Below are 16,814 nucleotides of genomic sequence, written 5' to 3'. Positions count from 1 at the left end.
CTTGTGAAACACTGCGTAATCGTGCCCTCAAAATTATGAAACCTTTCCATCCATGGCAGAATTGCTCCTCAAAATAATTCAACTTTATCAGAAAAAATTATGGCATAGTACTTCCCTCCCTGTAACTTGCATCGCACTTTACATTATGCCCTCTCTATGACTTATGGAATATTCCTGCCACTGCTCATCGTGTAGATATGAACAACATCAAGAAAATAGAAATGTGGACGTGAAGGATTAGAATTTTTATTTTATTTCAATAATGACTACTACCTGATATTGGTTTTTAAATGCATTTGAGAAAAGCTGAACCCATATGCATCAATGTTTGAATTATTTTGTAGGCCCATCCACATGACCTACCTGAGACTATCTTATTGACAAAATTTAGGCACAGAAAAAGGTAGTTGGTAGGATCGAAATCTGAAAAAGTTCATGTTCATAAGAAAACATGCACAAGTGTTAAAAATGTTGGATCCGCTTACCCTTTCAAAAATTTTGTCTGGCCCGCTTACCCTTTCAAAAGATTTTGGCTAAAGTGTTCTCTTTCTGCTCCTGGCGCAACTTGTATGGGAAGAAATGAGTATGTTAATAACTAGGATGGAAACTCTTACCTAATCAGAATATTCAATAACGCTCAGTTCAACTCTCGTGTCTCATTGGTTCTCGGCAATCACCTCTATGATTGCATGGTATGATACATGTAGGGTCAATTTCAATTTAAAAAGATGAGATTGAGTTTGAAATACAAACGAAACTTGTATTTGTCTAATGAAAATGTGATTTGCATATTTTAAGTGCATCGTGATTGTCCAAGAATACATCTCAAGTTGTCACCTACAACCTTACATGTGCAGCAAGCCTCCCCATTTCTCAACATTGAATTGTTCATCCTTTGGAAGCCAGAGAAGAGTTCATAAAAGATCCTTCTCAGGCTTCTACTCTCTGCTCCCCAATCTCAATCTGTCCTTACCAAATAGTATTTATGGACAAAATTGAACTAGTGATGGTCATGGCGCCAATGATGGGGCACTTAATACCAGCCATCGAGCTAGCTAAGATAATGCTTCAAAAGGCAAATTGTCTATCAATCTCATTCCTCATGATGAATTCAACATTGGACCCCGAATGCACGGCCAAAATCGAGTCTCTGACTGCCTCGTGCAAAGTCAGTCGCCTTCATTTCCGTCACCTTCCGATGCCAGACATCTCTCAGTGGAATATTCCACATCAAGGAATCTACCTTCATCGACTTACAGAGTTTCACAAGTCTAATGTACGAGAAACAGTCTCTAAAATCAAAGGTTTTGCAGGGATTATTGTTGACATGATAAACACGCCAATGATGGATATAGCTGACGAGCTCAGTGTTCCTAGCTACATCCTTTTCACTTGTAGTGCGGCCTGTCTTGGCGTTATGCTCCATTTCCAAGCACTCGAAGATGAGCAAACTATAAAAACATGTCATTTACTCCAGAGAGAAACTAAATTGGTGATTCCTAGTTTTACCAACGAAGTTCCAATTAGTGTACTCCCAATATTTACAACTATCGAGGGAACTTGGTCAGGCAGGTTCTTGAAGCATACTCGCAATTATAGAAGAGCAAAGGGCATCATTATCAACACTTTTGCTGATTTTGAATCTCATGCTATTGATTCTTTGTCAATGAAACATTCTTACGGTACAACAGGAGTGCCAACCATCTATCCTGTGGGATTAATCCTGAATAGATCTCAAATCCAGGCAGAATCTACTAAAGGCCATTTAGAATTGATGAATTGGCTGGATGATCAGCCAGCAAAGTCGGTGCTTTTCATCTGTTTTGGTAGCACAGGAAGTTTCAAATTAGATCAAGTGAAAGAAATAGCACTGAGCCTCGAAAAAAGTGGCTATCGGTTTATTTGGGTTCTTAGGCGGCCCCCGGCTATACAAGGAGGATTTGCAGGGGAATTTGAGAATCATGGACCTCTTCTGCCAGAAGGATTCTTGAATCGAACAGCTTCGATTGGAAAGGTTGTCGGCTGGGTTCCACAATTGGCTATTTTGTCACACCCGGCTGTGGGTGGATTTGTCTCGCACTGTGGTTGGAATTCAACATTGGAGAGTATTTGGTGTGGTGTGCCAATTGCTACATGGCCGTTGCTTGGAGATCAACAATTGAATGCCTTCCAGTTGGTGAAAGAGTTAGGAATAGCTGTGGAAATTAGTTTGGATTACAACGGAGCCAATGAGCATCAACCATTGGTGAAAGCAGGACAAATAGAGAAAGGAATAAGGGAAGTGATGGATGGTGAGAACGAAGTCCGGAAAAGGGTGAAAGAGATTAGTGAGAAAAGTAGGCAGGCTATGAAGGAAGGTGGATCATCTCATGTGACCTTTGAGAATCTCATACATACTATCTGCAGCAGCCTTCCTAAGTCTGGCGTTTGAATTGATAAACTTGGAGATTTGAAGGGTGAAACTTGTGAGCTGAACTGAAATGTTAATTTGCTCTATTTTGTAGAGTTACATGTGTTTGATTAAAACTGTCAACAAACGGTAGGGGTCTGCTGAAATCCCCACCACAGCAGGTGGATTTCTTTGTTGCTCCCTATTTCTGTTCTTGCTGTCTGAGTTTCAATGGAAAAGTTCTGGCCCTTTCCTGTTCATATAAAGGGAACCTCTACCTTAAAAACGACAGTGACGAACAATTACATGGGACCTCAACTTTTTTTCTTCTTTTTTAGCATTATCACTAAATTACTTCAGTGCTTGGTTTCAAAATGTAACGTGTTGGTTTTAATTTCAGCGCTTGGTTTTTGTAGCTGAAGATAAACTGTAGGTAGCATATGAGAAAGTAAGATATGGACCCTATTCATGTTAATCAAGTCAAAAGCAGGTTGCACATATTTTAACAGGTTGTGGCACCAATATGGTATTTCATAAGTGCCCTACCGTTGGTGCCCTCCCGGTCTAATGGTGACTTCATGACTAGGATTGAGTTTCAAAGCAAATGATCTATCAATTTCAATCCTAGTAATGAAGTCGCCATCATGCAAAGACAATCGAGTCTCTGAGCACCTCGTGCAAAGACAATCGCCACCATTTCTGTGACCTTCCGACGCCAGACCTCTCTCATCGGAATATTCCACGTCGAGGGATCGACCTTAACTCGCAGAGTTTCACATGTCTGATGTACGAGAAACATTCTCTAAGATCAAAAGTTTTGCAGGGATTATTGTGGACATGATAAACACATAAATGATGGACGTAGCTGACGAACTTGGTGTTCATTGCTACATTTTTTTTTTAAACTTCTATATGTTAAAGTGTGTCAATCATGTTACTCATGTTTATGGTTTTCTAAGTTTGATTTGTAGGGAGAGTTTTGGTGGATGAAATGACAATCAACTCAATTGAAAATTATAATGGGTCTAAATTCTGAATCATTCTCATGGCTACTCAATGTCTACACGAAGGGGTAGCTCTAGACTTCAATTTTTAGAGTATGATTTTTTTATTCGTCCTTGCTAATTTGTAAGAGCTTATTGTGATGATTATCGTATAAATATACTGGATGGTCCCATTGGAAAGGAAGCTCCAGCTAGAGAGAATATCAAGAGGACAAGTAAATTGTTGAATGCAAATAATGAGGAAGTTTTTGTTGTTGTTTTTTTTTTTTAAAAAAAAACCCATCCTGGGATGGGCTTATTGTATTGTTTTTGTTCCTTTTCCGTTGATTTGTTCGCCACAGTGAATAAGTGCAAAAGCCTCTTCAGTGAATATTGTAAAGTGTAAACAATAGGACAAATGCAACCTTCTTTTTTTGTTCAATATATATTGTTAGTCTAATTACCTATTACTCATAGGAGTGGCAATTCTAGACACGATTCGAAAGCAAAGCTCAAATCTAACACTAGATTAGTGAGTATAGCCCACAAAGCAAACAAATCCAAATCAGATCAAACATGGGTTGACTTGTTCGACCCGACTAACGCGTTTAGTGTGTTAAGTTTGACCCTAAACCCGATTAACTCATTTAATGTGTAAGTTTATAATATACTAAATAAATTGGAAGCATACATTAAATAAAAAACTAACCAAGGCTATTAATTAGTATTACAAGAATAGAATCATGAGTATTATGCAAAATCAAGATATTTTATTTGTGAAAGTATCATAGTTTTGTTTTCATCCATGATCTTTTTTATTAAAAAAGGAAACAAAAAAATTACTATAAGTATACCTTATACTAAATCTAGGATTGGCTAGCAACTATCTATATTTTTATGGAAACTCCATTATAGAAAAGTTCATCATACCACAAGGTGAGAAAGGTCCCAAAAAAAAAAAAAGAAGCTAAGCAAACATGTTATTTAGATCGGATTCGAGCAATTTGCAAAATTAGCCAGTCGTGTTCGGGTCAGGAGAGTTGACTCATTTAATTTTTCGAATTGCGTTCGAGTTGACTGGTTGTCCAGAACATATGGGTATCAACCTGACCCGTTATCCTATGTTCGAACCTGATTCTCATCCCCTATAAATTACTCATTATTCTAATCATTTTTTATTTTATCTTGAAACCATAATTCACCGATTCCCATCCCCTGTAAATTACTCATTATTCTAATCATCTTTTATTTTATCTTGAAACCATGGGCATGTTTGGAATCCGAGTTTTTTACCAAATTTTTTAGCTACTAGTTTTTTAACAACTTTAGCTACAGGAATCCAAAAAAACTTATCAAATTTTTTAACCTACACATTTCAAAATATCTAATACACAAAAAACTTCCTCATTTCTTCTTCTTTCTCCCCCACCCCGATCCACCACACCTTTATCGCCGGCCACCATCTTCGCCGCTGCTTCCTGCGCCGGTCACCTATTCAGCACCGGCCTTCCTTTTTTTTTTTTCTTTTCAAACAAAGTGGTCTTCTCCAGAGCCTTACCAACGACTATGGCCCCACCTTTTACTACCTCTCCTCCCGCTCCTCCTTCTCTTCCTCCAACGACAGCGACGGCAACTAAGTACTACTTCACAACCATTTCCAACAATGGTGGTGTTTCAACCCCACCCTCATTTTCGACTCAGGAGGGCCAATTCACCAAACCTCGCTTGAGTCAACTCGCTCCCAACTCACCATTTCGTTCCTCCGAGCAAAAGAGGAGAAGAAGAACTAACAGCAACAACGAGCATGGAAACGGTGACCGCCGTAGTAAAAACAAGCTGAAAGCCACCAGAGGTGGCCACCGTGTGTGGCTGCTAGTTCCCTGCGCCGCCTGTATCTTCCAGCGAGCTCGGCTATCATACAAACAGCCAGACGGTGGAGTGGCTGCTTCGAAATGTTCACCTTCCGTCCACCTCGAAAACCTCCTCCACCGTCATTGCCTCTAATAGTTCTCCGACTACTGCCTGGTCTCAATTCCCGAAGCAGGAACCCTATGAGATATTTCCGGCGAAGGGAGAGGGACTATTTGACACGATGTCGTTTACATCGCTATTGATGCAAGCAGCTGGTTCTCTGGCTTCGGGAGGGAGAGGGGGAGGGTGAAATGGAGTAGAGGGAGAGAGGGAGAGGGAGAGGGAGAAGAGGGGAAGAGAAAAGGAAAAAAAAAATTGGGACCATGGCTGTTGGTTCTTCAACGCTGGAGGCAGAGGTGGCGGGGAGGGAAGGGGGAGGGAAGGGAAGGAAGAAGAAGAAGAAGAAGAGAGGAAAGAAAGAGAAAAAGAAAGAAAAGAAAAAAAAATTTTGAACCATCTACTAGTTCTTCAATGTTGGAGGCAGAGGTGACGGGGGAGGGAAGGGGGAGGGGGAAGGAAGAAACAGAAGAAGAAAAGAGGAAAGAAAAGAAAAAGGAAAGAAAGAAAAAGAAAAAAAAAAGAAAAGGAAAAAAAATTTTCATCTTAAAAAATTTTTTCAAAAACTTTTACAGTGCACTACAGTAAAGTTTTAGACAAACTTCCAAAAAAACTCAAGTTCCAAACGGGGACCATAATTCACGAGAAAAATTACTACACAGGTGCCTATTCCCACTATGCAAGCCTTAACCCTTAGGACTGGTTTACAACTTTTGGGCCTCACAGCAATAGCAACACACCTAAGAAAGCGATCAATGAGTAGTTAAGTTACTTTTTTTTTTAATACAAAGGAGAGGCAAACTGCCTTTTAACATTGTACTAGGCGTGGGGTTGTAACCCTAATTATATCAGCTCCTAACATTTCCCTTAGTCCTGTTGGTGGTTCTTCCATTGGTCCACCTGGTAGCTGTAGCTGGATTGCTTCCTTTGCCAGCCAGTCTGCGCATCTATTTCCTTCCCTCCAGATATGTTGCAACTTGCATGACCATTCCCTGCCCCTCATGCTTCTAATTTACTTAATCAGGTTATGGTAAGGCGATGTGGCCACTGCATCTTCTATCAACTCCAATCCTACTTTTGAATCCGACTCTATGATTACATCTCTGTAGCCTTTCCCCCAAGCCAACTGCATCCCTTTAAGAATTCCCAATAGCTCAGCTGCTATATTGCTTGCTTTCCCTACACTCTCTGCAAAACCTCCTAACCATATCCATGTCTCACCCCTAATGAGCCCTCCTATTCCTGCGCTTCCAGGATTCCTTTCCGAGGCGCCATCCACATTGACTTTGACAACACCTTCAGGTGACGGAATCCATCGTATAAGACACTCTTGTTTGGGGACTCTGCCTCTCCCATTAAAGAGTAGTTGCTTTGCCTGTTCTGCCATTTGCCTCAAAGCCGCTGGAGGGACCTTAAGGAGGTGATTCTCATCTTCAATAGCATATTTGTTTCTAGCCCTCCAAATGTGGTATACCATTATTTGGAAAGTCAGCTGCCACGTCACTCTCCCCCCAGCTCCTATACCATCTTGCGTTAGGTTCCAGTCTACCCAATTCATTGTGTTTTTGCTGAAAAAATTCTCCCAGGAATGTGGGAACACCAATCTCTTCCAAATGGGCTTTATCCAAGTACAGTCCCTAAGTGCATGAAGTGTAGTTTCAGCAGGCTCTCTGCATATTGGGCATTTATCATCCAAAGCCAGATGTCTTCGTTTCTTCTCTCGAGCTCGTTGTGTGAGTAGTCTGCCATGTCTAACCAGCCACATCAGGAATTGCCATCTCTCTGGACCTTCTTGTTTCCAAATCCTCTCCCACCCTTTACTTCTCGGATCCAATTCTTCCTCTTCTAGTATGAGTTCATATGTTGAAGCTGACGTGAAGTCCCCTCTTGTTTCTGGGCTCCAAACCGTTACATCTGGATTGTCCTCGCCTTGTTCCACACAATAGCCTTTAAGTTTGGCTAGAGTTTCTTGTGTTAGCACCCCTTCCAGCTCTTTCCATTTCCATCCTACTCCTGTCCTCCAGTACTCCTCTACCTTCCTTTCCAACTCCTCTGGTTTCAACTCCACTTCAATTTCTTCAAGTAGTGGTGTGTCTGTCAACCACCTGTCTGTCCAGAAAAGAGTAGAATTTCCGTTTCTGATCCTCCACTTCCGTCCTCGAGCTATAACTTTATTGCCTTCACATATGCTCTTCCAAGTATGGGATTCCCCTGCTTTTTTTGCGAAAATATCTCCCTACCCTCCGCAATATTTCTCTCTCAAAACTTTCTTACATAGTGCCTTCTCCCTATCCATAAACCTCCAGCTTATTTTAGCTAGTAGTGCCCTATTCACTTTACCCAACCTTCGGATCCCTAGCCCTCCTCTGGCTTGGGGTTGTGTTACCTTCCCCCACCCTACATGGTAAATTTTCCTTTCATCCAGGTTGTCCCCCCAGAGAAAGCCTCTGGCTATTTTCTCTATCTCCTCCACCACTGAATATGGGAGCAAGCTCGTTTGCATGGAATAATTGGGAATTGCTATAATTACTGACTTAATCAGCGTTGCTCGGCCTGCAAAGGACAGATTTTTCCTTTTCCATCCTGCCAGTCTGCTCCTTACCTTATCCAGCATTTCTGTGTAGGTCTCCTTGGTCACCCTTTTATGAAGAATTGGCATGCCCAAGTATTTCCCAAGATCCTGTGTTTCTTTAACTCCTGTCAATCTGCACATTTCCCTTGCCACCTGCCGTGAGACATTTGAGGATGCAAACAGTTTTGATTTACACACATTCCCTTTTTGTCCGGATAGAGTACAGAACTCCTGCAATATCTTCCCCACTTCCACTGCTTGTTCAACACTTGCCTCCGCAAAGAGAAAAAGGTCATCCGCAAACATAAGATGAGTGATTTCTGGCCCTGATCTTGATGCCTTCAGCCCTCTCCACTTCCTCTCTCCAGCTACTCTATTAATTATGTGGCTCAATCTTTCCATACACAGAATAAACAAATAAAGGGAAATGGGATCCCCTTGCCAAATCCCTTTTTGCGGGGTGAACGTTTATGATATTTTCCCATTTCAAAGTATTTCCATGCTTTTCGCCCGCACACAATTCATAATTAAGGCTATCAAATCTTGGGGGACTCCCACAAATTCCAGACTTTGTTGTAAAAAGTCCCATCTCACACGGTCATAGGCTTTTTCCAAATCTACCTTTATTGCAACATAACCTTTCTTACCTTTTTTTCCTCTTCATTGTGTGGATCATTTCTTGAATGATTATGACGTTGTCTGTTGTATAGCTTCCAGGACAAAAACTAGCCTGGTTTGGGCCAACCAAATCTTTTAGCAGGGGTCTCAAATGGTTCACAATAATCTTCGTAATGACTTTGTAGCAGACATTGCACAAGGATATTGGTCTCAACTAAGCTACCATTTCAGGATGTGGCACCTTAGGTATCAAGGCAATATATGTACTATTCATTCCTATTGGGATTTTTTTCTGTCTAAATACTTGTTGAATGCACTTTATGAAAGAGCCACTTACTTGGTTCCAGCATCTTTGGTAGAAGCTCGCGGATATCCTATCTGGGCTTGGTGATTTATCTCTTTTTATCCCAAATAGCGCCCTTTTAATCTTCCCTTCATCTACTTGTCTGATCAGGCTTTCCCCCTCTCTATTTGACAGGGTTGCGAAGCTATGAAATTGACTGACATTTCTATGTTGGTCTTTGTCGCTATACAGATCCTTAAAGAAGTTCACCACAATGCTTCTCACCATGTCAGGGTCCTCCTGCCATCTTCCTTGTTCATCCTTCAAACTCTGAATTGTGTTTTTTCTTCTGCGAATAACAGTTGACAGATGGAAAAATTTCGTATTCCCATCCCCGTATTTCAACCATTCAACCTTTGCCCTTTGATGCCACATAATTTCTTCTTGTTCCAGAATTGTATTATTCTAGACAATTAGCTCCTTTTCAAGTTTTTGTAGGCGATGTGATGGCCCCCGTGAGAGGCTCCTTTGGATTCCATTAAGTCTAGCCTGACATCTTCTTTTCCTCTTGATTATGTTACTAAATATCTCCCTGTTCCAGTTTTTGATTCTTTCCGTAAAATTCTTCACATTCTCCAGCAAGTCCTACATCAAGTTAAATTACATTCTTCACATTCTCCATAGTTAAGTTACTTTACTACGTACCCTTTGATCCAGTCAAACATCAAGTTTGTTAACACGCTTAAAAAGGCAATGTAACGGCTAAACTGCCCACATTTTAGAGATGCATGCCCAAAATGGCCCATAGTTGCTACAAAGGGGAAACAATTAATTACAAAGAAAAATCATCGCTTAACAAGATAAATCAATGTAACCATGAGTTATTCTGCAACCATACATAGTAATTTTTGCTATATATTGGAATAATATTGCTACAACCGTACAACCATGAGCTATTCTTGGGATAATATTGGACATTTTTTTTGCTATACCCACGAAATTATAGTGCTCTTATCATCAACTTAATTATAATAATCCCCAACCAAATTGATAACTAAATCACACATATAATCTTACTTCTACTCTTCTTGCACGTGGTTTTTCTTTTTGTCTTTTTTTTCCTTTTCCTTTTGATTTGGTTTGTTGAGTATGGTACAACTAGAGTTAGGTTTGAAATAATACATTCCAGTTCCGCAGCTTTCTCTCTACGTTCATCTTTGGCTCTTATCATCTTTTTCCCTAACACTAGGCTTAACCCAAAAATCGGAAACAATTCTATCAAAATCTTTCTCTGAAACCCTTATCCTCCATTCTCTTTGTCGCTTTTAACAAAATGCATTATTTCACTTCTCTCCCTCAGAGGAAATGGTTTGTGCCAGAAATATTTGCCTCTGCTTTGCCTTTCTCACTATCATCACCTTCCTATTCTAGTGCAGTTTGTTCGCATATTTTATGTGTCCAATAATTTTCCCTTTTTATGAGCTAAACATAGCAAGTTATTTGATTATTTCTGATATTTTCTTGTCTTTCATGCCTTCTACAAATGCCATGCGGGATAGGTTCATTACCAAGAAAGTGTGCAAGAGGTTCTACAAGGTGATTTCGATCTTTTGTTAATGTCAAATGTTTGATTTTGCCATTTCTTTAACACTTCTTGGACTGTCAAAACCTGGATATTTTGATGTTTCCTTAACACATTGCTCATATTCTGTTTTATTTATGGTTGTTAATTTTTTTACCTTCATTGTCTTTTTGATAAGTGTATATTTTACGTGTTTTAAGTGTGTTTTATTAGTTAGTTTTGGCATGTTTTAACTACTTTTATAACTAATTAACTAAGTTTCTAGTGAAAAAATATGCATTTATGGTTTAAAGTATAAAAATTGCATTTTTATGGATTTTAATGGTAAAAACTTCATGTTTTTATAGGTTAATAATTCAATCATCAATTGGAGTGATTTGAGAAGATAATTGGATGATTGATGATGGTTTGAAGTGATAAAAAGAGAATATGAAGTGCAAAAGAGGAAATGCAATCAAGAATAAAGGAAAGCAAGTTTCATAGCTTTGACACCTTTTAGTAGTTCGACTATATCTTGAGTTACAAGTACCGGATTGAAATGATTCTTATACCATTTTGAAACTAAGAGTAGATCTATATTTGGTATGAAAACATTGAAATTCAGTTCGATCGTTTTCCTAGTCAAAAAGTCGAAATACAGAAATGCAGCTCTCCTGTCGAAAGATGAAACAGAGCTCTGACCAGTTGAGGGCATTTTGATCATTTCTCAGTCCACAGAGCTGCAAATTGGATGATTCTTGAGGCATTGGAAAGCTAACTCATAGGGCTACAACTTTCATATTTGCCTAAGAGCTAGTTCGGCCTCCATCATCAAGAAAATAGCAATTGAAGCAGTGTCAAATTAACAGAAGTGAAAACGCGACTCCTGCATACGTGGCTTGAAGTCGCGTATTCCTCAATTTCGGCTGCAACTTGCTCTATAACTTGTGTTTTGTTCACATAACTTTTTGAACCATTTTCCTGCAAGAATATCAGTGGAAACAACCCAAGACCGCTGCAAAAAAAACTTTACAACTCATTTCTAACTTGTTTGTGGGCTCAAGGGATGATTAAAAACTTTGTCTCTTGCATGAATTATCTCTATAAATAGAGGCCTTTCAAATTATTTCCTTATCTTCATTAGGTAATAACATATAGAAGGACAATTAACAGCATATTGAACATGAGTTGAGTTTCTCCTACCAAACAACACAAATTGCTTTCGGCTGTACATGATATATAACTTCTACCTAATCATCTGAAAGTATTAAAATGTAGAGGCTGTTTCGTTTTCTATGTTATATAAATCTTCAAAACAGCCTTTGTATTCTTGTACTGAGAAAAATAGATAATCACGTTACCAAGCCATTTCTTAGCTATATCGAGGTACAATCATTTCCTTATAGTTGTGCCCACCGATTGACTTACAGAACCTACTCTACCCATGGCAACAATCCTCCTCAAATGGTTCACAGTCATTGAGGTTACTATATAAAAATTACCATGAGTCTTGGTACTTTGGAGTATAAGTGAAAGTATCATTGTGAACTTAGTTTTTTTTTTCAATTATACTCTTATTAATTGATGATTGAAGTTTCATATTATGCTCTTTTTAATTTATTAAGATGATTAAAATTCATTATATCATATCTATTGATTTAGAAGAAAATAATGGTTCATCACTATTATTACCATATAATAAGTACCATGAATAGGTTTCTCCTGATCACTGTGCCAGCCCCAGTGGTTAGCAAATAATTATTTTTGCTTACCGTGCAAATTTAGGTCATCTAACTCGAAAAAAAATAAAAAATTGTTCATATATCTAATTAAAAATCAAATAATTAGAGTTGTGTTATCATAATTTATTTGTCATGAGAAAAAGAAAAACAAAAGGAGTAACTAGAAATATCGATATACTTAACTTTTAGTATGACAACTTTGACAAGGTTGTGTTAATTTGTGTTAGGTTCGGTGCAATGTGTTTATGATTGTTGGTCTGGGTATGATGTGGGTCAAAAGTTCAGTTAAATATGAGTTATTATTTGTGGTGGGGTAGTGGTAGGGAAAATATCAATAAATATGCCAGTGGAGTTGTTGAGAGTTTGGTTGCATGTAATGCTGAAATAATGAATTTGTCGGTATTAATTAAACATGTGGCACCGATCTTGATATGAGTATCCAGAAACTACAAATTTGCAGTACAGAGGAAATTTGGACAGCCATTTTTCGCCTGAAAATTGTGTCGTTTTTCGTGATCACATTTCCCTATTATCTTTTTTCCTCACATACATCAAATCGCTACAGTAGTTTTTCTACAAAAAAAATTCTGGAAAATGCAATCCAAACAAGGCCTTTTGGCTGGAAGTAGAAATCTTTATTGTAATTATAAATCTATGACATATGTTTGTGACATTGTATTACTCACTACAGTTATGCATATTTTTGGTGGCTTTTAAAGGAAATTGAATATAGACTTTATTTTGTTGGCATATAGACTTATTTTCTGATGACCAGAATTATATGCATTGCTAAATTATGTACTACTTTAGTGATGCATAAATTATATACTAAATTTGGTGGCTGATGCAATTATTTTTATGATTGTTGTTCAATAATTTAATTTAAGGATAGTATGTGTTTGGCTGTTGTTTGGGAATACTTGTGTTACAGGGCAGACATTGCCCAATTTCTTTAAAAAACTTTTCTTAATGACTTTAATGAGGATGGAATGTAAGCATCCTTTTTTGCGCCTCAGTCCACGAGAAAATTTGTGTCATTGGTGGCTCAAGCTATAAAGGACTAAATTGGCTAGGCATATACAGTTAATGGACTAAATTAGCCTCAATTAAAGTTTAGGGACTATTGCATCTTTTGATAAATAGTTTAGAGACTATTTTGGCCTTTGCTCAAATTTTTTTGTTGAAGAAGACATCTTTAGTAAGTATTATTTGACTGCATTTGAATGTAGTAATTCTGAACTCATATCCATATGTTTTGCCTGAATCTACAACCGGCTGACAGCCCAAGTGCCCAGGAGACAAGGCAATTAGACCAACCATTAATTCATCAATATTTCTTGACCGAAGACTCCTAAAAGACATAGATTATGGCCTAAATGATATAGGAATAACACACAAAATGATACAAAGAGTTCAGTTTCAAAAAATATATATCTCTTCATAGTATATACACTATACAAAAGGTACCATGAGTTCGGACTGTTAGTGCAAGTGATCTTAGTTTTTGTTATTCCAATTACACCCTTATTAAATTGATGACTGAAGTTTCATGTTATACTCTTTTTAATTTTTTATGATGATTGTTGTGATCTTAGTTTTTATTAATCTAATTATGCACTTATTAAATTGATGATTGATGCTTCATATTTTGCTCTTTTTAGTTTTTAATTTATTATGATGATTAAAATTCATTACATCATAGCCATTGATTTAAAGGAAAATAATTGTTGATGACAAGACAAAATGTTAAGAGAGACTAAGCAGGATCTGGTCTTTGTTTTCTATTCGTCCAAAATACCATTCTTCCTAATAATTAGATTTTGCATTTCAATAATAGCAATAACAATAGCCGTTACGAAAAAACTGTAACCTTAAATAAATTTGAATTATGAAGATAGTAAACAAAATGTAATAGTCCAAATCAATGTGTCTTTTTGCATTCTATCTTCAGTTTTTTATTTTCGTTAAAAATTCTTGATTAGTCACGGCCTAATTAAATTTTTAAATCTTCAAAAATATATATTACTATTGATATCAAAAGAAGGTGCTCTTAGGATAGCAGAATGAGTAAATATGGAAATCAATTCCTAATTAAACAAAAGTAGTAACAAGAGATAAATCCATTCATTTGTATCTGTGATGCAATAAGTGGACTCTATTTCCCTAAAATCAAGTGTTTAGTGACATTTCTCCATCGTTTACTTGCAAGTTATTTAGTTGATTTAGTGAGATAGTTAGTATTGTGATTTTAATTGCTTTTATTGATAAGTTAGTCTAGATGATAGAGCAAGTGAAGGACCTGGTACTTGTAAAAGTTGTTCCCTATAGGATCGATCCGATATATACCCTAAGCCACTATTTGACCCGTATACTTACAGTCAAATAGGTATATTTTAGAATTAAACTTGTACTTATATTTAGAACCTGTCAAATTTTTGGCGCCGTTGTTGGGGAGCGACAATATTAGGGCAAAATAAGCTTTGTTAATTTAAACATTTTATTTTAATTGTAGTAAAAAAATGTTAGTGTTTTATTTGTATGGATTTTTTGGTTGATATTTAGTGCAAACAAAATACTAATTTTGTAATATTCCTTTTGTTTGTAGTGTATGGACCGAACTTTATGGGTAGTTGCACATTTTGATTCAAAAATTGAAAGAACACTACATAGATAAAGAAAGCGCACACCACAACAAGAGGAAAAAGAAGTTCAACACATAGAGGGATTCGCTATAGAGTTGCTTTTTGAAGAAGAAATGGCGAATATAAAGCAAATAGGCGATTTCTTAGAGATTTACAAATTCTACTATATGTTGTTCTTTAATATAGGATATCGCATATTTTCTTGAAAAAAAAAAGTTCCTTAAATCTGTTTGCAAGCCAACAAAGAAAAAGATAGGGCAAAAATGCAATAATAATTTTGATACCCATTCCGCTAAAAATTGTAAGCAGTAGTTATTTCAATGATACCAGGAGTTTATACACATACTGATTTTTTATAATTCATTCCGTATCCAATTCCAATTCCGGAGCATGAACCCCTAAGATTCAAACCCTGCACCTAGTAATGGAGAGAATGCTAAGAGTCCTCCCTTAACCATTAGAAGTGAAATTATTTCCTTATCTTCATTAGGTAATGACATATAGAAGGACAATTAACAGCATATTGGGGGTTAGACAAAAGAAAATTTACAAGAATTGAACATAAATTGAGTTTCTCCTACTAAATAACACAAATTGCTTTCAGCTATACATGATATATAACTTCTACCTAATCATCTTAAAGTATTAAAATGTAGAGGCTGTTCTGTTTTGCTTTCTATGTTATATAAATCTTCACAACAGCCTTTGTATTCTTATACAGAGAAAAATGGGTAATCACGTTACCAAGCCATTTCTTAGCTATATAGAGGTACAATCGCTACCATATAGTTGTGCCCCAACCATTGACTTACAGAACCAACTCTACCCATGGCAGCAATCCTCCTCAAATGGTTCACAAACATTATCATTATCATTACTATAAAAAAAAGTATCATGCGTCTTAGTACTTTGGAGTGTAAGTGTAAGTATCATTGTGAACTTAGTTTTTTTTTTCAATTATACTCTTATTAATTGATGATTGAAGTTTCATATTATGCTTTTTTAATTTATTAAGATGATTAAAATTCATTATATCATATCTATTGATTTAGAAGAAAATAATGGTTCATCACTATTATTACCATATAATAAGTACCATGAATAGGTTTCTCCTGATCACTGTGCCAGCCCCAGTGGTTAGCAAATAATTAATTTTTGCTTACCGTGCAAATTTAGGTCATCTAACTCGAAAAAAAATAAAAAATTGTTCATATATCTAATTAAAAATCAAATAATTAGAGTTGTGTTATCATAATTTATTTGTCATGAGAAAAAGAAAAAACAAAAGGAGTAACTAGAAATATCGATATACTTAACTTTTAGTATGACAACTTTGACAAGGTTGTGTTAATTTGTGTTAGGTTCGGTGCAAAGTGTTTATGATTGTTGGTCTGGGTATGATGTGGGTCAAAAGTTTTCCTAGATTTAAATAATAACAGTTTAGTATCATGGTGGGGTAGTGGTAGGGAAAATATCAATAAATATGCCAGTGGAGTTGTTGAGAGTTTGGGTGCATGTAATGCTGAAATAATGAATTTGTCGGTATTAATTAAACATGTGGCACCGATCTTGATATGAGTATCCAGAAACTACAAATTTGCAGTACAGAGGAAATTTGGACAGCCATTTTTTGCCTGAAAATTGTGTCGTTTTTCGTGATCACATTTTCATATTATCTTTTTCCCTCATATACATCAAATCGCTACAGTAGTTTTTCTACAAAAAAATTCTGGAAAATGCAATCCAAACAAGGCCTTTTGGCTGGAAGTTTATTGTAATTATAAATCTATGACATATGTTTGTGACATTGTATTACTCACTACAGTTATGCATATTTTTGGTGGCTTTTAACGGAAATTGAATATAGACTTTATTTTGTTGGCATATAGACTTATTTTCTGATGACCAGAATTATATGCATTGCTAAATTATGTACTACTTTAGTGATGCATAAATTATATACTAAGTTTGGTGGCTGATGCAATTATTTTTATGATTGTTGTTCAATAATTTAATTTAAGGATAGTATGTGTTTGGCTGTTGTACTTGTATTACA

At 36.8% G+C, this 16,814-nt stretch overlaps 1 protein-coding gene across 1 annotated transcript; it reads left to right on the top strand.

The window, feature by feature from the left end:
* The first annotated feature begins 985 nt into the window (after nucleotides 1–985).
* Nucleotides 986–2,439, top strand: LOC113767085 (anthocyanidin 3-O-glucosyltransferase 2-like). Its single transcript, XM_027311259.1, has one exon. The coding sequence runs from the start codon at nucleotides 986–988 to the stop codon at nucleotides 2,429–2,431; it is 1,446 nt and encodes a 481-aa protein (XP_027167060.1). The 3' UTR covers nucleotides 2,432–2,439.
* The last annotated feature ends 14,375 nt before the right edge of the window (nucleotides 2,440–16,814 follow it).

Source organism: Coffea eugenioides, chromosome 3 (assembly GCF_003713205.1).
Source record: "Coffea eugenioides isolate CCC68of chromosome 3, Ceug_1.0, whole genome shotgun sequence".
Lineage (NCBI taxonomy): Eukaryota > Viridiplantae > Streptophyta > Magnoliopsida > Gentianales > Rubiaceae > Coffea > Coffea eugenioides.
Note: the sequence above shows the minus strand (reverse complement) of the source record. Positions and strands in the feature narration are given on the sequence as shown.

Coding starts and splice junctions, on each gene's coding strand:
- LOC113767085 (XM_027311259.1), top strand. CDS start 986: ATGGACAAAATTGAACTAGTGATGGTCATGGCGCCAATGATGGGGCAC.